Source organism: Tetrahymena thermophila (genome assembly GCF_000189635.1).
Source record: "Tetrahymena thermophila SB210 genomic scaffold scf_8254697, whole genome shotgun sequence".
NCBI lineage: Eukaryota > Ciliophora > Oligohymenophorea > Hymenostomatida > Tetrahymenidae > Tetrahymena > Tetrahymena thermophila.
Genome location: NW_002476463.1, coordinates 801,941 through 822,111, shown reverse-complemented (window position 1 = coordinate 822,111; position 20,171 = coordinate 801,941). Strand labels below are relative to the sequence as shown.

Below are 20,171 nucleotides of genomic sequence, written 5' to 3'. Positions count from 1 at the left end.
ATGCAAAAAAAAATTTAAATAAAAATAAATATTTTTTATTGTTCATAAATAATTTAATATTATCAAAAGCTTAGAATAAATCTTATCAAATAAAATCTATCTTTTTAGCTAGTTGAGATCTATTTTTAATTTTTATTTTTTAATTTAATTAATAATTTTTTATATTTTAAAAATAAGTTTTTTATTAATTCAAAAATTCTATTTGTAATTAGTTTTTTAAATGAATTTTTATCATTTTACTCTTAACAGCTTTTTAAAAGTAGATCAGATAAAATTTATTTAAAATTATTACAAAAATATATTTAATGCAAAAAACATATATACTAGTACATACATAGTAACTAATTTAAATAAAAACAATTTTTATTTTTCATACAATTTAATATTATCAAAGAAAGTATTAGAATAAATCTAATCAAATAAAAAACATTTTATCAACCAATCTTTTTAGTTTTTAGAGATCTAATTTTAATTTTGACTTTTGAACTTCATGTATTTAATTCATACTTTTTTATATTTTAAAAATAAGTTAGTTTTTTATTAATTCAAATAACAAATAAAAGAATTAAAGATAAGTATTTTATATCATTAAAGCTAATCAAAGAAAAGAAAAATAAAAATAAATAAATAAGTTATTCTGTTAATTTAAAATTTTTACTATTGTTAAGGTGAATTAATTAATGATTTAATATTATTATTTAGAAAAAAGACAAATTTTTAATATTTATTTTTTACCTAACAGCAAGCTTCAAAACTGAGAGTTTCATACATTTCTAAAAATAATTTCCTAAAGCTAATGCACCTTAGTTCCCAATTTTACACCTCCTTTGAATTTAAGATTTATTATCAAAATATAGATAAAAAAATTAGATAAACTTAAAGAAACTTGATTTATGAATTTATTTGCTTATATTATTAAATATATAGTAAGAAAGAAATTTTTGAAGTTGAAAACTCTTTATTTTTTTATTATAAATTAAATAGTTTATACAATAAATTTAGATTTAAAGCTGTGAGATTAGGGATGTTTTCTAAGCCAGAGAGGATATATTATACTCCCATAGAACCAATTGGATTATATCTATAATACATATATTTATTAATTTGTAAAAAAAAATAAAGATAGAAAAAAATTTTCTATTTGTTTTTTTAAAAGATAAAATGAAATTATGTTAAGATAAATTTAATTCGAAAATGAACTAACTAACTAACTATTTTCTTTATTATCTTCCTAAAAATTTTTATTAATTAGTCTACTAATAAATAAATAAATAATTTAGAAAGGTAAATAATTGCAATTAAATATTTTAACCTCATTTTGAGTCTTAAGTTTTAGAGATTTTTACAATAACCTAGAGCAGCACCTAAATATTTAACACTATTTTGACTAACTTAATTTTAACTTAAATAATTTTAAATAAAAAATGGATCTATTTAATTAATTAATACTTTAAATCAAGATCTAATTTCTAGAGATTTGAACAACTTTATAAAGCAGACCTTATATATAAAAATCCTTTTCTAAATATGTTTTTGCTAATTTAAAATAATATTAAAAAAATTCAAGATAGATAATTATTTAAAAGAAGCATTATGAAATAATATTAAACAATTTAACAAAAATTAATTGAATAAAGATAATATTTTCTGGTTTGGTAGTATTTATTTATTTATAAATATTCAAATAGATAATTCAAAAAGATAAATATAAATAAATTAATAAATAAAATTAATTAATTAATTAAAAATTGTTTACTCCAGATTGACAGTTAAATTTTAAAGATTTTTACAGTTTGCTAGAGCAGTCCATAAATATTGAGCACTTTATTCACTAAATGTATTTGAACTTAGATAATTTAAAAAAAATAAGAAATAATCCAAGTTTAATATTTTTTAAAAACCTAAGATCCAATTCTAAACTAATAAGATTTGTTAAATTTGACAACACATTACTTAAATTTAAGATATGTTACTCGCAAATTTTACTTGTTTATGTAATATCCGAAAATAATTATTAGAAAGCGATAAACTAATGTTTCATATATATTTTCAAATTCTTGAGATTTTTATAGCCTGACAAGGTTAAAATAAAAGACTTCCAATGAATATATTTCTAGCTGAAAAATATTATATTTTAAGTAATTAAAAATAAATAAATAAATTATAATTTAAAAGAGTAGTTAATATTAAGGTTTTTCTTCATAAACTATAAACTATAATTAGGAGATAAAGCTAAATAAGAATTTAATTAGTTTTTACAAGCTAAAAATTAGTTCAGTCTCAGATTAATTAGAAGAAGATATAAACTTTTTTTAATAAAAATATTTAATTTAAGTTTATTTATTAAGTTTTATTACATCTTTGAAATTATCATCATTGAATAATATCTATTTTTACATTTTTTTTTTTCTCCAAAAAGTTATTAAATGAAATTTCTTTTAATATGTTAAAAAAAAAATTATGAATTAAAAATAACTCTTTTGAGAACAAATAAAAAATTAAATTTAGTTTGACAAAAAAAATTAAAAAACTCATATGTTTATTTTATTAATAATATTTACATCGATCTTATATGTATGTTAAAGATAAAGCATATTTGTTAGCTTGTTTTTTAAAATAAATAAAATTTCAGAAAATTTTTTGTTTAGATGATTAATTTGAAAGGATACGATTTATTTTATTGTTGATATCATTAAAGATTAATCGTATTATCTTGATTACCTCTTTCTACCTACTTACCTTGGAGCCTAGGGAAGCTAAATTTTTAAGAATTTTTTAAAAAACTTATTCGGATTTAAGGAACTAATTTGAAGAAAATAATGCTAGTTTTACTTAATGAGATAATAAAAATATTAAAAGTATTTAATATAAATAAACGGTGCATTATTTTATTATAAATAATTAATTAAACTGTATGATATATTTTTTTCTTGATCGTATTTTATATATTATAAATATTTAATAGTTTTGCTTAACTTAACGTTTTATTGAAATTTATTTATTGTTTTTTATACTTTTCAAAAAGTTATTTTTGTTTAATTTTGGTCAAAAATGAATATTAAATGAAAGTAAAATATTAAAATGAAAATAAGATATTAATATATAGATATTTTTTTTGAGAATAAAAGCAAATTTAAGGAACTAATTTGAAGAAAAAGATGCTAGTTTTACTTAATGAGATAATAAAAATATTAAAAGTATTTAATATAAATAAATGATGCATTATTTTATTATAAATAACTAAACTGTGTGATATATTTTTCACTTGATCGTATTTTTATATTTTATTATAAATATTTAATAGTTTTTTTTGCTTAATTTAATGTTTTATTGAAATTTATTTATTGTTTTTTATACTATAGAAAAACTAATTTTTGTTTGTTTGTTTGGTTTGCTCAAAAATGAAAAAGAGCTAGCTACATTTCAATTATCTCAGAAGACTTGAGTAGATTTGAGATTACTTTGTAAGAAAGGATTCTAATTTTGATGATTCAATATATTTTCTTATTCAATATTTTAGTTTGGTTGCTCTTTTGAGTCCATACTTAGACAATTATAAAACTTTGAAAGCTCAAATATTTTGTGTGATTCAAAAGGAATATTTTATGGATTGAGTCCTGTGTAAAGAGTTTTTTCAGATTCAGATAGAACACTTTCATATATATTACTGATATAGCCAATGTTTTCACTGAAATAAACTTATTTTAGGATAGAGCAGGTTTTAGGGTAGAGGTAAGAGTATTAGATTAAAAATTAATTATAGTTTTCTTTTCTAAACAATTCTTTATCTTGTTCAGGTACGAGCAAGAATTAAATTGATCTACAAGCTGCATATACTTCTGCGTATCTGATTTCTTCCCAGGAAAGGCATTAACCAGATTAAGATCTTTTAATTAGTTTTTCCCACACCGCGGCAGAAACAAAAGCAGGAGTGTAAAATGCCCAGTAATCTTCTAAAGCGAATGAAGAACCTCCATAGTCAATTAAAAGTAATTTTATAGAGCAAGTAGATTAGTTTTTATATTTCTTTACAGTAAGCATTACATTCGATGGTTTAATGTCACTATGAAAAAGTGGCTGCTTTTGTTAAGTCTCTTAATTATAGTTACTTAATAGAGACTCAACTGCTTTTATCAGATTAACAAGAATTTAGTGAGTAAATTCATCACTAAATTTATACCCATTTTCTTCACTATCATTTTTCAAATCTTCCAAGCTACACAAGCCAAGCTCCATAAATAAAAGTTATTTATCCAAATCCTAGTAAAAAAGTTTAGGCATATACTCACACTTAACTGTCTGCATAATGAAAAGTTCACGCTAATATTCTTCTAAATTTTCTATTTTTTTGCAAGCCACAGGCAGATATTACATTTCTTAAAATTTTTATGCAGTAACTTCTTCCTATGTATTTTTGGAATCTTCTGAATCTATTTTTTCAATATAAACAGATTACTGTTTTTCTATGTAGTTTGCCATATCTTGATTTTAATATTAATAGTCTCTTTGATTTTTTTATGAATTTTTGCTACTAAAAATATTTGACTGTTCTTGCTGCATTTCACTACTGAATATCATTGGATTTTCATTTTATTAGGCTGATAAATTACTAAATTGTAACACATTTGGTTAATTAGATTAACTAGAAGAAAATAATTAGCTTTGAGGAAGACTATTTTTAATAGTAGAATTTGAAGTGTGCCATGTTTACTTTAAGAAATTTGAGTCTTTTGTTTAACTTTCTTATAATTTATTTTATTTAAAAAAGTAAAGATCGACAGTGCCAAAGCTTCCTTCACCGATACTGCTAAAGTAAACAAATGAATCAAGAGTGAGTATGTGGGAAAAAAGCTTTTAGCTTTCAATAAACAAAGTCATAGCCTCTCCAAAAGCTTCAACAGAAGAAACTATGTCAGCATGATTACTAACTTAAAGCATTTTATAAAAACTTTAAAGAGCTTTTAGTCCTTCAATCTAATCAGTTTCTGATAAATCTTATTTTTTTTTTTCATCTTAATAGTTTTATAAAATTTTTTGCTTGTGCTTAAAGCCTTTTTGCTCTGTAATTTCATCACTACTACTAAAAGCGTAGTACTTACTAATTTCTTTTTTATTTTTTACTTCTAATTCATTAACAAATTCCTCGATTTCCATACTATCCTCTGAAGAATCTGTTTATCCTAATTTATTTGCTAATTTAGAAACATATTCTATCTATCCCTTAGATATTTATCCACTTTTTAGACTTGATTTACCTATCAAATTCAATGAAAAAATATTTAAAACTGCAAATATTATTTAACTAATTATTTACCACTAGAAAATATACTTTTACTCCATTTGAATGATCTTTTTGTTAATGCGTATGATGTTCTTTGAGAACCAGACTCAATGTCTTTCATGGATCTGATAAACTGCTTATCAGGAAGTTTATTTGAATCTAAATTTTTTCTGGATTGTTATTCCTTTTATTTCTTTTTCTTTTTTTATTTTTCTGTTCTCTTTCTGCTTCTTTCAATCACACTTTCAAATCCATCACTAAATGGATCTAAAATTCTATTTTATTTTGTATCTTCTTTCCCTTTTTAATTTTATAAATTATCTATGATTTAAGAGCTTGCTGGTAAAGGATATATATTAGAATGGTTAACTGCTCCAGATTATTAAGGAATATATTCACTATCAAAATTAGAAAAAAATAAGTCATTATTATTCCTTTAAATTTATGGCTCTTAGTTTTATTAATTTGGGTTAGCAATTTGTTAAAATCTAGGGAAATTATTGGCTTCATCTTCTTCTTCTAAGTCAAGTAAATTTATTTAGTTTTTTTAATTATTAATTTCTTATTAAGTATTCTAAATATTAAAAAAATCTTCATAACGATACTATTTTTCTCCCTTAACATTTTATTATTAATTATTTTATTTCTTCACAGTAGGTCTTTGATCTTAAATTGTCTATTGAGAAGAGCCAAATATGTTAACTTGTTCACTAAATTTTATTGACTTTCTACTTTTATATTGATCATCTATCTATTTTCTAGGTGTAGCAGCAGATTCAATATTTAATGGTTTTTTGTTTGTTGTTCTGGAAACTGAAAAATAAGCAGACTGCTATTGACTTAACTGAGTAGTTTTTTATTGAGTTTTTGGTAAATTCTTTTTTAAATGAGTTTGAAATAAAGAAAGTTGTCCCTTAATTTTGTTTTCAGGCAAATTTTTGGCATTTGATGAACTTGAAATAGAACTGTAGTCCTATGTTCCAATAGTTCGTTTTTAAGAAGTTTGTATGCTTCCTTCTAATTTTTTAAGTGAGCTTTTAACATTATCATTATTTATTTGTTATGATTAATTATTTAATTCTTTTTGAATGTTATAATCTTCTGTTTCAATTTCTTAAAATATTTGTTATTATTGCTAAGAGGACTATTGTTGTTGTAAAAGTTTTCTTTAAAGAATCTTTTCTTGCTCATGCAATGATATTTTTGCAACTATTTTAGGTTTTTCTGGTTTTTTTATGCCTAATTTTTCATCTATTGTATCTATCTTATCTTTAGCTTTTTTCAGACTACTCCTCAAATTTTCTTGTATTTTTTTAGCATTTCTTTAAATTGAAGTTTATATAGTGTTCGTATTTTCATAACTATCTAAATTATTTTTCATATAATCGTCTTGATCATCTATATTTAATTTATTTTCTTGCTAAACATCATAATTATATTTCGCCTGCTCTTGCCACTTGAATTTTTCATTTTAAGCTACATTTTTATGTATTTAAAAATCCTACTCTTACAGCCTTGTCTTTTTGGGAAAATATTTAGACTTTGCGTTAGTCTAAAGAACCTACTCATCTATTTAGCTAGTTTTTTTCATAGTTTACTACTTATTAGTATAAGCAGGTCTTTATTCTTCTTTATAGTGAATTAAAATTTTGTGTACAAGTTTTTCTAACACTTATCTCTAAATAAGTTTTTAAAAATTATAAAAAAAGCTTATCAGTATTTATATAAAAATAATTCTTATGATTTCAAACTTTGATTGATTATGTGATAATAGTCTTTACGCAATATGATTCTATTTTTTTCTAATTTTCAATATTTCATTTGTAATTTTTGGTGAAATCTAATTCTAAAATATTTGATTTCATAAAAATGTATAAAAAATAAATATCTTTTTAACTTAACTATTATAACTTGTCTATTCTAAATGCTTTTTTATATATGAAATTCTCAAAAGACATATTAAAAAAGGAAACGAATTTGTATGCAAGCTATTTCACTAATTCAAAAATAAATTGGTAGTAAAGTTATTAAAGACATATTAATTGAATTTTATTAATTTCAGTGTAACTTTTCTTGAAAATTCAAATTTAAGACACATATGATCTAAAATATTTAATAAATTTAATATTTCTAAATTAAAAATATAGGTTTTACTTTTATAGCTACGAAACATACATACATAATATAATTCAAAAAATAAAAAATTTATTATGAATTGAATTAATTTTTAAATATTTTAATTAAAAAATATAAAATATTAATTAATCCATTTTTTTAATTTACTTTATAGAGAATAAGAGTAAAATAAGTAAATTTTAATTGCTACATATTTGTGTTAATGTATTCAAAATGAACTTAATAGATAAATTTATTTATATTTATGATTGTATAATTTATTCATTATAAAGGTTTAAATACTTATATTTATTTATCTCTTATTAATTCTTCTATCTATTAATTTGAATTCTAACTCTCATGCAAATAACTATTTATTTTATATAAAACACCTTAATTCTTATTTAAATTGAATATTTTAACATAGTAATAAAATGAAATTCATCTCAATTAAACATCCATTAAGTAATTAATTAATAATTCATCATTTTATTTATAACCAAAATTTATGAACTGAAAAAATATCCAATCAAATAAAATATTTGGTTTTTTTTGATAAAAGAAACTACAATCAATCAATCAGTACAATATATTTATTTTATTTATAGAAAGGATGACGCAAAATTTGATGCATTATTTTTAATTTATTCAAAGTGAAGGAGTTGCAAACGAGCTATCTAAGAAAAAGTGATTTCCATTCATAAAAGTAGATTCAAGAATTCCTTGAAAAGCGTTGCTAAACTCAGAAGGATGGCCATGTCTTCCAAGGCAAGTTCCTTTAGCTGTAGCTTTATATAACCTTTCAGGAGCACTTTTACCCATTGGCGTATCAAAAACACCTGGGCACATACAAACAACTCTAATTCCATATCTTCCTAAGTCTCTAGACATAGGAAGAGTCATAGCAGCTACAGCTCCTTTAGATGCTCCATAAATGCTCATCCCGTTATTAGAATTAAATGAAGCAACACTACCAACATTAACTATGACATAATCTTTTTTCTATTATGCTTGATTCTATTATTTTACCATCTAAAGAGCTGCATATTTACTCACATTAAAAGTACCAACAACATTTATATTAAAGCATTTATTAACATGTGTGGGACTGAATTTTTCATCAATTATTGATAAATAAGCAGGAATATTAACACCAGCACTATTTAAAACAGCATCTATATGTCCAAATTATATTGCACAATCTTCAATAGCTTTTTTTATTCCTTCTTCGTCTGTAACATCTAAATTTCTGAATACAACTCTATCTTTTGGATAGCTAGCAAGGAACTTTGGATCTATATTGTCTCTGTCTGTTAAATAGCATTTACATCCTTTTTCTAAAAGGTCTTTTGCCACCTCTAATCCAAATCCACTTGAAGCACCAGTAATAAATGCAACTAAATTTTAGTCTATTTTCATTATATCCTCTATTAAATTTATGATTTTTTGTTATTATCCTAAGAAATTATTTATGAAATTACACAATTAGATTTACCAATATTATTTATTACTTGTGTGGATATAAATTTTAAATTTTTGATAGATATTTTGTTCTAAAATCAATCAATAAAGAATAATTGCAGATTAGAAGCTTTTAATATTTAATAAATTGAAGCTATTTAATTGATTAGAGAAACCCAATATTAACATTCATTCATTCATTCATTATAAAATGTCTCTATAAAAAATTATATAAAAAATTAAAAGAAAACATCCTTAAAATAAGCAAATATTATAAATTCATTTAATGTTGTACCCCACAAAATTCAAAAATATTATTAAAATTAATGAATATCCATGTTATTAAAAATAAAATTTTATAAAGAGGGGTGTAGAAATATTAGAATTTACAATACAAAAATATTTTAAGTTATTGAAAAGTATAAATTAATTCTATCAATATGTATGTTTGAATATAAACTTCAATATAAAAAATGAAAAAATTAATTTAAAACTAAAACTGACTATGATTAACTAAAAGAAAGTTTTGTTAGCATATAATTATTAATAAAATCAATATGTATGTATCTATTGATAATATTATTAAATAATCAATAATTAATTACTTTATTAATAATAAGATATGTAAAAAATTAAGAATAAGTAAATCTTACATTCAAAAAAATATCAAATTTGATTTACAAGTCTAAATAGATAAATAAATACTATTAATTAATTTTGACATGTATAATTATTACATTTAAATTAATTATCTTTCATAAATTGGGTATACCCATCTAACTATCTAATTAGAAATGAGTACCATTTATGAATGTATTTTCAATTATTGCTTAAAAGGCGCTACTGAATTCTGAAGGCTCACCATGCCTTCCAAGGCAATTTAATTTAGCTAAGTTTTTTAAATTTTCTTCTGGAATTTATTTTACCATATTTGTATTAAAAAAACCAGGACATATACAGACTACTCTTATACCATATTTTCCTAAATCTCTTGCCATTGGTATAGTCATAGAAAGAACAGCACCTTTTGAAGCACCATATATAGTACCCCTTTCTAATGCATTTACAGAGGCAATGCTCCCAACATTTATAATAGCATAATCTTTTCTCTCTTTATTTTGCTTTTGCTATTGAGCCATTTGAAGTGCTGCATATTTGCTAACATTAAACGTGCCAATAACATTTATGTTTAAGCACCTTTCAAGTGCTTTATTATTACAATCTCCGCTTGTGATACATCCTAAAGAACCAATACCTGCACTATTTAATACAGCATCTATATGCCCAAAAGTCATAACACAATCTTCAATAGCTTTCTTGATTCCTTCTTCATTGGTAACATCTAAGTTTCTGAAAACAACTTGACTACTAGAATACTGGCTAATAAGCTAAAGTTCAATATCATCTTTATCAGTAAGATAGCATTTACAACCCTTTTTTAATAAGTCTAAACCAACTTAAATTCCAAATCCGCTTGAAGCGCCAGTGATGAAAACTACTAAGTTTGAATCTATTTTCATCAAAATGCTTAATTATTTTGTGAGAATCTTATAATAAACTTGAAATAAATCCTAATTAATTATATTAGAAAATTTAATTAAATGCCAAATACATTATAAAAAACTATAAGTTTAATATCTCAAGAATACTAAATTAAAATAAATCCTCTTAATAATAAATAACAAATCTTATCAAATCAAGATAATTTCTTTTTATAAAATATATAATAAACAAACAAATATTTGCTTTCAAATGTCTTTTAAAGTTTATTTTTTTGAATTTTTTAAAGTTAAATTTGTTTGAATTTTTTAAAATTAATTTTGCAAGAAATGTTTTTTAAAAAGTGAAATTATTTAATTTACTTTTTAAAGTAAAAATAATAAAAAAATAAATTATATCTATTTAAGTATTTATTTAGGACTAAACCTCAATAAAATAATTAAATAATTATATAAATTACAAAATACTTTCAAGCAATGAGCATTTAAATTAAAAGTAATTAATTATTTTTAGAGTAAAAATTAACATTATTGTAATGATCTAAAGTAAGAAATTAATTTATGGACATTTGACTTTCATTTACAAATACTTAATTAATTTATTACACGATAAATTAGGTATGTAATACGTCATATGACGTAAGAACTGTATTTTAATAATTTATTTTCACAATAAAGGAACAGCAAATGAACTATCCATATAAAAATGGCTTCCATTTATGAATGTGCTTTCAACTATTCCTTAGAAGGCGTGGCTAAATTCGCATGGTTCACCATGTCTTCCTAATGCTGTCACCCTAGCCATAGCCTTGTAAAGCCTTTCAGGGACACTATATCCCATTCTTGTATTAAAGAAACCAGGACACATACATACAACTCTAATACCATATTTTCCTAAATCTCTAGCCATTGGAAGAGTCATACCCAGAACAGCACCCTTAGATGCTCCATATATACTCATACCTTGAGTGGCATTAGCCGAGGCAACGCTACCTACATTAACAATTACATAATCTTTTTTCTGATTGTTTTAATTTTGCTATTTAACCATCTACAGAGCTGCATATTTACATACATTAAAAGTTCCAACAACGTTAATATTTAAACAGAGATTTAGCATAGAAAAACTAAATTTTTCATCAATTATACTTTAATAAGGTGTTCCAATACCTGCACTATTTAGAACTGCATCTAAATGACCAAACTTCTAGACACAATCATCAATACAACTTTTGATACCTTACTCATCAGTAACATCTAAATTTCTAAAAGTAACTTGATCTTTAGGGTATTTTGCTAAAAACTCAGTATCGATATCATCTCTATCAGTTAAGTAGCATTTAGTTCCCTTTTCTAAAAGATCTTTGGCAACTTCGAAGCCAAAGCCGCTTGAGGCACCAGTTATAAAAACAACTAAATTTTAATCGATTTTCATATCAAAATTTCTTGTAAATTATTTTTAATGTATTTTTTAATTAGTATTAAGAATATGATTGAGAAATTGCTCCAACAAAAGTTTTAAAAAGATAGATATCTAATTAAGTTGAAATCTTGATCAAATTCTTTTTCAACGTCATTTATTTTTTAATTATCACAAACATTTGTTATTTATTTTTATTTTTTAAAATAATTATTCAAAACGTTTTTTTTGCAATATAAAAATAAATAAACAAAACTAAATATTTATCCATAATTAATTCTCAACAATTAATATAAAAATGGAGAGTGGTTTTATAAAATTATTACGAATTTAATTTTATGAAAAAATGTCAAAATTGAAAAAAACTTTCTATATTTTAATTAATTTTCGTAAGTCTTTTAAAAATAAATATAAAGAAAATAATTAAGATGTAGAATAAAAAGCGAGTTAAATTAATGTTAGAGATACATAAGTCATTATACTTCTGTAGACTTAAGATTATACAAAAATGAATATTTATCCTATAAATAACCTAATAATAGAGTATTTTGATATTTCAAATTCTTAAAATATTGGATTTATCATAAAAACTAATTAATCTATAATTTTTAATTCATTCTCAGTTTAAAAAATTGAATTAAACAATACTCATTTTAAATATTATTAATCATATGATAATGTTAATTTTTTAATGCAGGATAGATAGATAGATAGATAATATGAAGTAAGATTTAAATTAGAATATTAAAGAGAAAATGAATTTATATTTAATTAGGAAATTTATAAACTTTAACTTTATGAGAAAATTAACAAAAATAAATGGCTGATTTTTATATATTTCAAAAAAAAAATGAATTTATAGATAATAAATTATTGTAATTAACAAATAGTTAACAAAATAAAATTTTAAATAGATTTATTGGATAATACTCTCTCTCTAAAAATATTAGTTATCATGAATTAAACATATCTGAAAATTTCGATATTAATAGCATTTAAAGGTTCTTATTAAATTAATTTTAATATTTGATTAAAAAAGAAAAAATATTTTTCAAATAAAATCAATTAGTAAATAGCCAAAAAAATTAAATATTTAAGATTTGTAAAAAAAAAATATGTTTTTTACATCTATTAAGCTAGCTAATTTATAGTTTTTAATATCAAAAATAATTAGGTTTTATTTATTTATTAATTTAACTAACAAACAAATGAATTCTGTTAAAAATCTACTTTGACTGATAAATAAATATCTTTAACATAAAAATTTAATTAGTTCATCAAAAATGTGGTGAGGCATAACAACTATCTAAATAAAAATGAGTTCCAGTTAAAAATTAGCATTCCATAACTCCTTAAACAGCTTAACTAAATTCTTATGGTTCTCCATTTCTACCTAAACAATTCATTCTAGCCATAAAATCATAAAGCTACTTTGGAGTTGATTTCCCCATCTTTGTATTAAAGTATCCAGGGCTAATGCATACTACTCTAATTCCATATTTACCAAGATCTCTAGCCATAGGAAGAGTCATTGCTAAAATTGCTCCTTTTGTGGCTCCATATATACTTAGTCCACTTGGAGCTCCATTTGCTGCAGCACTGCTCACGTTAATTATTAAATAATCTTTGCTTTTTTAGTTTTCCTTCTACTATTTTACCATTTAGAGAGCTACATACTTACTTGTATTTAAACCTCCCACAACATTTATGTTAAAGATATTAGTAATTGTTTTAGTATTAAAGCTATCATCAGTGACAAATTGCATAGTAGCAATACCTGCACTATTCAATAAGGCATCAATATGACCAAAATATTTTACACATTCTTAAACAGCTTTCTTAATATCTTCTTCATTTGTAATATCTAAATTTCTAAATACTACCTTATCTGCTGAATATCTTTAAAGAAATTCATGATCAATTGAATCTCTGTCTGTTAAAAAACACTTAGCACCTCTATCTAACAAATCTTTAGCAGTTTAAAAGCCTAATCCACTGGCTGCCCCAGTTATAAAAACCACTAAATCCTAATCTATCTTCATTTATTTAATATCTTATATAAATATATATATATATATCTTTCTATCTTTTTACTATCAATATTAATTTTACTTATTAATTATTTATTTTGTGGTAAATTTTAATTAAATAACAAAGATATTAAATATCCTCAAAGTAAAGTTTTCTTTTATAAATAAATAAGTATAGATATCTATCATTTTTAAGCTTACATTAATCTTGATTTAATATTTCTTTTTTAGTCTTTAGAAATATTATCATGATAGAATTAATATGAAATTATAAATTTTGGATAATAGAAATCTGTTTTAATCATTTATTTAATATATTTAAATTAAGTTTATATTTTAAAATAAATAAATAAATAAATGCTTGTTATATAAACTTAAAGAATTCGCCAAAAATACTCTTTAAATAATACGATTACACAATATTAAGATTAAATTTTAGGAGTTATGTAGATTAAATAGTTATTCTAAAATTCTTAATTGAATAATCCAATAATTTATAAAGTAGATCATCCACGAATAAGCTTTCTGATATTTGAACTATATTTTGAAATTAAGTTTCTGAAATATATTATTGGTTGTAAATAATTAAGATTAATCAATAAATAGCTCATTATATGTGCTAATATATTTTTGAAAACTATAAACAAAAATTAAACTAAATAAAAATTTTAGTTAAATATAGTAATTAGATGAACCTTAAAATTATTAAATAGGATTTAATCCAAAACATTTTTGAAAAGCATTTATATAGATATAATTTAATAATTCTAAGAAAACATATGCTATATAAAATGTTTTATCATTCTTAAAATGCTTAAATCAGTAACGCAGATCCCAGAATATTTATGTAAATTTGATTTTTTATTTTCTGAATGTACTTTTTATTGAGATAAAACATAATATAGCATATGATCATGCCATAAATATAATCTGATAAAAATAAAGTAGAAAAATAAGAAATAATCCAGATATTTGCATCGTAGGGTTATTGATCAGATATGACTACTAGAATACTATAATAGCAGAACAACAAAAATAAACTTGTTGTGATTATTCCAAGTATTTAGAGTTTTTTGTATTTATACAAAATAGTAAGAACAATGGTAACTATTTATATTATTATTGTTGAAACAAGACTCAACACAAAAATTTAGAAAACTCTCAATTTCACTCCAAAAACTGAATTTATTGCTAAAAGCCATATTAATCTGTTATAATAAATAGTTGTTCTTAGCATTCTAGGTATTTTTTAATTGTAAATAATAAATATTTAGAAAAATAAATGGTATGCAAGTATTGCCTTTATTTTTTACTCCTTTTCTAGATATATTTCCAATTTTTCTTTTGCTATCTAAAATATGCGCTATTTAATTTCTGCTTATCTTTGCTTGTCTGACTTTTTCTATCCTTCTTTATTTGTGTTTGAAAGCTCTTATTTGGAATTTTGATTTTCTTAATAAGTTTAAATTTACATCTCTTAGTTTACTTAATTAATTTCAATATCAACTATATGAATTCCTTATTCTTGATCGCATTTTGCATTTTAATTTTGTTATATTTTCAAGTCTTAGCTTAAGTTTTCCTATTCGTTTTGACTTTCAAATTTACTATTATTTTTATCTTATGCTACAATCTATAAATTATTACATTCCCTTTAAATGTTATTTTCATTTTAAATTTAATTAAATATTTATGAAAAAACATGCTCAGTTTTATCACTTCGTTATGATGAGGATGATGATTAAAATCTATTTTAGCATTTGAATTATTTGAGCTATGGATGCTAAAAAACAAATAGATCTATTTTATTCATTTTCTTTTCAGGATTGGAAGCATCATTTTATTTATCCTTTTCATACTCATCTATTTCCTCAAAATCGCAAGAATTTTTAGATTTATTTAAGGATTCACAATCTAAATTGAAATTATCTCTGTTTTTATTGTTGAGAATTTATTCATTTATTTTAAATTTACTGCTTTGTTTATTTGGTTATTAAAATATATTTGAAGTTATCATTTCACTAGCTCTTAATTATTCATTTTATAAATTTTAAGAATTGGCGCTTTTTTAAATAATGTTTTTTTTTTTTTCTGAATTTTTATTTGTTTGATTCTCAAAAATTTAAATTGAGTTAATTTTTTTGCTTAAATCATTTGATCTAATACTCATATTTTTTATCTACATAAAAGTATTTTCCTTATTTTATTTTTTACTATCTGAGTTACTATTAATAGTGAGTTATTTTTTTAGATTTTAGCTTTGATCTTACTTGTCTTATTTATATGTGATTATTAATAGAATAACAAACAGAATGTTAAGTCCAATTATTGTCCAAATAGGTGCATACAAATACCAATTAGTTAAATGAAGTATTCTTTTCAATCCTGCACCATTGAATATGTCTTGAATATTTTTATTGTTAAAAAGCTCGGAAACATCTGCTATTAGGGATGTTATATCAGGAGTTTTACAGGAGCAAGCAACATATCTTTTTTAATTAGAGAATTTGATACTTGTTTAACAGCTATTTTATACCCATTTTCCACTTGAAGTTCTTTGTACACACTCTAATTTTTCATCTACTGTAGGAATTAACACTTAGAAAGGGCTTGGGAGATTTGCATCAGATAAAGATAATAATCTTCTCCTACTATCACTGCTTACTAATATTTGAGGTAAAATTACAGGATAGGTTTTTCTTATAGCAAAAATCATTTATGGTGATATTTAACTATAATACTTTTCATTAACATTGCTTAACTCATTTCTATATAAAGGGTGAGAAGCAGGCCATTCCTAAATTATGACATAATAGATTTAATCCAACTCTAAAGGACTAGGTTAAATTGTATAATCGTTGTAATACTTTGACATAAAAGTGATGTAGTCTAATTTATCGATAAAAAGAAAAGCTCCCTCTGTATTTATTTGAAGCGGCTATTAATTTGTTATCATAGTTTAAGCAATAACTTCCATAATATTGCTTGTTTATGAAATATAATTTTAACAATCGACTGCTTCCCACCTATTGATATTGTTAATATTAATCATGTAATCTTAAGCGATAGAAGATATAATTTCTTAATAATACTACCTCTATTAACTATCTAATCGAGTAGAGTTTATGCTCTTAAGAATATTTTAAATAGATTACACATTATTACTAGCTAATGCTTGTGAAGTATTAGAATCTATTTAAATTCTTGTTTATTAAATCCTAAGTCTAATTTATATTGAAAGCAAATATATTTCCTTATCTTAATTTTACCATGATAAGTCTGATAATTTCTCGATGATTTGATCTTTTATTTAATTTATTAGATATGATGAAATGTAGTCTGGATTTTTAGACTCATAATACTCTACAGCATTAGTGATGTTTTGATAATGAAAAATTTTATCAGAATTTGATTTTAATTATTAAGCAATGCCAAATTAATTTTTCAAATACTATTCATATAATATTTAGTCAAAATTATTATCTTAAATAGTAGTTTACAGTGTAAAATTAGCCCTTACATTATTTGGCCCAATTGTTACAACCATTAATATAATATTACCAGGAGGTAGATTTGTCTTAATCACCCTATTTTTAATAATTGGGCTTAACATTTTTCTGTTAACTATTTATCCAGAAGTTATTATCTCTTCAGTCTATTTTTCCAAGCTAGAGTAATAGAAAAACTAGTACTAAGTTCTTTATCCATTTAGGTTACAGCTATCAACTGATAAATATATCTCAGAAAATGAAAATTAAGAACCTATTAAAAATTACGAAAAAAAAACGGATGAAGAATAAAATAAAGAATTAGGTAAAAATAAAATTAATTAAAAAGAAATTAAGCATTTACTTAAGCTTAGCTAACATCCACTTGGAGGTTATCTTAACTCTATAAAATAAATAGCTGAAGATATATTAAAGCCTGTAGAATTATCTTGAACAGAAAAGCTAATACTAAATTGATTTAAAACATTCAAATCTAATTCAGGAAACATATCTTAAAAAATAAATGATAATTGGTTGGAATTAGATTGATATTACTTAATTATTTATGATTTTTAATGCTTAATATTTGCTAAATAAATGTATTAAGTATTCTATATCTTAGATTAAGATTTGTATTATAATGAGATTTGAATTATATCTTAGTAATTAACCTGTTAAATAAGACTCATATCCGTTTATACAACCAGCTAGTCAGTTATAGTAATAACTTTGACTTAAGCAATTTATTAAGTATTGGGCTTATTTAATCTATTTACAATCAAGTAGAAATTATATTGTTAGTTTTTATCAAGAATTTAAGGATCTATTTCTAGAGTTAAAGATTATTTATATTTAAATTTATTTTAATTGCGATCCGTGCATTCAGTTTACCCATCTTCTAATATACAAATCCACTTAACCTCAAATTTACTAATATCAGTAATATTACTATCATTATCAGTTACAATTCCTGTTATTTTCAAAGCCTGGTCTATATTGAAGTTCTAAATAATTTATTAATCAACGCTTAAGGTAAATGAACTTAAGAGCTAAACTATAAAATATTTAGAAGTAACCAATTTAAGATCTTTATAGGATGGCACATTATACATATATGATATCTATTTTAAATAAAAAGTAGGTAAATTTTTTATTTTTTTTTTAAAAAAAGGAAATAATAAAAGAATAAGGGTTAGTTTTTTTGTTATAAAAAAAAAATAAATTTAAATGAACACCATACCATGTACATTAGTTCAATCTCTTAATTAAATTATGAACCTTCTAACTCAATAGAACAATCAATATCTTAGTTTTGTTTGTTAGTACAATTTACATTCAAATTGTAATCGTTTTTGGATGAATTTTGTACTGCTTCAGATGAATATAGAGGGTATCGAAGTATAATTTAATTTAAATTTTATTAGTGTATACTAATTTAGTTTTAAAAAGAGAATAAAATATTTTATTTAAAATTATCTTTGAAATTAGATTAATAAAACCATTCATTTTATTAAATTAGTATTTTTTCTTCTTTCTAACTAGTAAATGTTATAGAAACTGAATCTTGTGTTTCAAAAGATAAATATTAGCAATTCACATAAAATGTTAGCTTAATGTTTTCTGACGGCTATTTTACTGAAAAGACCAATCCTTCTGCATCTGAACAGCTTAAAACGTCTACATAATATTTAGAATAGTTTTCTTAAGGTTAGCATTTTATTCCTTATTATTTATCTTTGTAAATGCTGAAAGGAAAGATGGTGTTAATAGGTATTTTTACTGTAGTTTAGGATGTTGAAACTGAAAAAGATCTACTTTAAAACTAACAAATTGGTGGTATGGCCCTTATTTACATATCTAAAGATTCTTAAGATGTTATAGCACTAACTCCTATTTTAAGAGGGGAGTAAAGAGGTATTCCAGTAAAAACTAAAATTTAACTTGAATCAATTTATGGAGGTTTTGCTAAATTATTTAAAACCATTTCTTCACCTATTAATAAATAAAATAGTAAAGCTAATCTAAATAATTAAAAAACTTACCCAGCTGTATGACGAATTAATATTACTAAGATTATCTAATATAACACCCAGAATGACTAGATCTAGTACCATATAATCCATAATTAATTTAGGTCTACTAAGCTAAAATAGAACAGTTGTCATAAGACAAGGCAAATCCATCATTTATTTAATTTAATGTAGTTTTTTTAACTCCAATAATTTAATTAAAAGTAATGACAATGCTTTTTAAGTCTTTTCCTAGCTGAGAAGAATAATAAAGCTCAGAATTATCGCAAGCTATAAAAAATTATTTAAAAAAAATTATATTTTTTACTTGAAAATTAATTGTTAAATTACTCCCATTGCATTCACACTCGCCTTATACAAATGAGTAGTTTTCATTACAATCTAAACAGTTATTAGAATTTAAACATTTTTTGCAGTTTATTGGACACTTTTATAAGTTATTACTTTTATCAAAATAATGGCCGTCAATACTCTTGCAATCTGGAAGTACTCTATTTAATTAGCATTAAACACAATACAAGCCAGAACTATTTTAAGCAATGCATTTTTCATTATCTTAAGATGTATTTGGATTATTTTATAGCTCTCTAATTGTTAGATTAGTTTAGTTATTTTCATCAATAATCTTATTATATTTAATATAATTTTAAGCATTAATTGTAACTAATAAGATTAAGAGAAATGTTATTTTATTTGAGCTCATTGAATTTTTTTTTTTTAATTATTTTTCAATTTTTATTTTTTATGAAATTAGTTTCTCTCTTTTTTTTGTATTTAATTTTGCTGATAATTTTATTATTTTTTTTAATAAAACATGATATTAGCTTAAAATACAGTAGATAAATAT

At 22.5% G+C, this 20,171-nt stretch overlaps 9 protein-coding genes across 9 annotated transcripts; 2 read left to right on the top strand and 7 right to left on the bottom strand. All coding sequences in view use genetic code 6, as the record gives it.

Moving 5' to 3' along the window:
* Nucleotides 1-1,313: 1,313 nt before the first annotated feature.
* Nucleotides 1,314-1,950, bottom strand: TTHERM_000085249 (hypothetical protein; the record flags this gene model as incomplete). The annotated part of the gene is made up of 4 exons (XM_012796776.1): nt 1,314-1,402; nt 1,450-1,536; nt 1,757-1,846; nt 1,902-1,950. The coding sequence occupies 4 exons, from the start codon at nt 1,948-1,950 to the stop codon at nt 1,314-1,316; spliced, it is 315 nt and encodes a 104-aa protein (XP_012652230.1).
* A 1,482-nt stretch (nt 1,951-3,432) lies between these two features.
* TTHERM_00085270 (kinase domain protein) lies at nt 3,433-7,001 on the bottom strand (the record flags this gene model as incomplete). Its single annotated transcript, XM_001012674.3, has 2 exons — nt 5,315-7,001; nt 3,433-5,255 (listed from the first exon to the last, which is right to left on the bottom strand). The coding sequence occupies exons 1-2, from the start codon at nt 6,870-6,872 to the stop codon at nt 3,433-3,435; spliced, it is 3,381 nt and encodes a 1,126-aa protein (XP_001012674.1). The 5' UTR covers nt 6,873-7,001.
* A 1,043-nt stretch (nt 7,002-8,044) lies between these two features.
* Nucleotides 8,045-8,815, bottom strand: TTHERM_00085280 (short chain dehydrogenase reductase family protein, putative; the record flags this gene model as incomplete). The annotated part of the gene is made up of 1 exon (XM_001012675.3): nt 8,045-8,815. The coding sequence occupies one exon, from the start codon at nt 8,813-8,815 to the stop codon at nt 8,045-8,047; it is 771 nt and encodes a 256-aa protein (XP_001012675.1).
* Nucleotides 8,816-9,612: 797 nt separating this feature from the next.
* TTHERM_00085290 (enoyl-(acyl carrier) reductase) lies at nt 9,613-10,377 on the bottom strand (the record flags this gene model as incomplete). Its single annotated transcript, XM_001012676.3, has 1 exon — nt 9,613-10,377. The coding sequence occupies one exon, from the start codon at nt 10,375-10,377 to the stop codon at nt 9,613-9,615; it is 765 nt and encodes a 254-aa protein (XP_001012676.1).
* Nucleotides 10,378-11,023: 646 nt separating this feature from the next.
* Nucleotides 11,024-11,791, bottom strand: TTHERM_00085300 (enoyl-(acyl carrier) reductase; the record flags this gene model as incomplete). Its single annotated transcript, XM_001012677.3, has 1 exon — nt 11,024-11,791. The coding sequence occupies one exon, from the start codon at nt 11,789-11,791 to the stop codon at nt 11,024-11,026; it is 768 nt and encodes a 255-aa protein (XP_001012677.1).
* A 1,262-nt stretch (nt 11,792-13,053) lies between these two features.
* Nucleotides 13,054-13,818, bottom strand: TTHERM_00085310 (enoyl-(acyl carrier) reductase; the record flags this gene model as incomplete). Its single annotated transcript, XM_001012678.1, has 1 exon — nt 13,054-13,818. One exon carries the CDS (start codon nt 13,816-13,818, stop codon nt 13,054-13,056), a length of 765 nt encoding a protein of 254 aa, XP_001012678.1.
* Nucleotides 13,819-15,093: 1,275 nt separating this feature from the next.
* On the top strand, nt 15,094-15,570 carry TTHERM_000085309 (transmembrane protein, putative; the record flags this gene model as incomplete). The annotated part of the gene is made up of 1 exon (XM_012796775.1): nt 15,094-15,570. One exon carries the CDS (start codon nt 15,094-15,096, stop codon nt 15,568-15,570), a length of 477 nt encoding a protein of 158 aa, XP_012652229.1.
* Nucleotides 15,571-17,234: 1,664 nt separating this feature from the next.
* On the top strand, nt 17,235-18,027 carry TTHERM_000085308 (hypothetical protein; the record flags this gene model as incomplete). The annotated part of the gene is made up of 2 exons (XM_012796774.1): nt 17,235-17,309; nt 17,371-18,027. 2 exons carry the CDS (start codon nt 17,235-17,237, stop codon nt 18,025-18,027), a joined length of 732 nt encoding a protein of 243 aa, XP_012652228.1.
* An 860-nt stretch (nt 18,028-18,887) lies between these two features.
* On the bottom strand, nt 18,888-20,027 carry TTHERM_00085320 (hypothetical protein; the record flags this gene model as incomplete). The annotated part of the gene is made up of 5 exons (XM_001012679.2): nt 18,888-19,016; nt 19,075-19,286; nt 19,337-19,594; nt 19,655-19,705; nt 19,769-20,027. The coding sequence occupies 5 exons, from the start codon at nt 20,025-20,027 to the stop codon at nt 18,888-18,890; spliced, it is 909 nt and encodes a 302-aa protein (XP_001012679.2).
* Between the last annotated feature and the right edge of the window lie 144 nt (nt 20,028-20,171).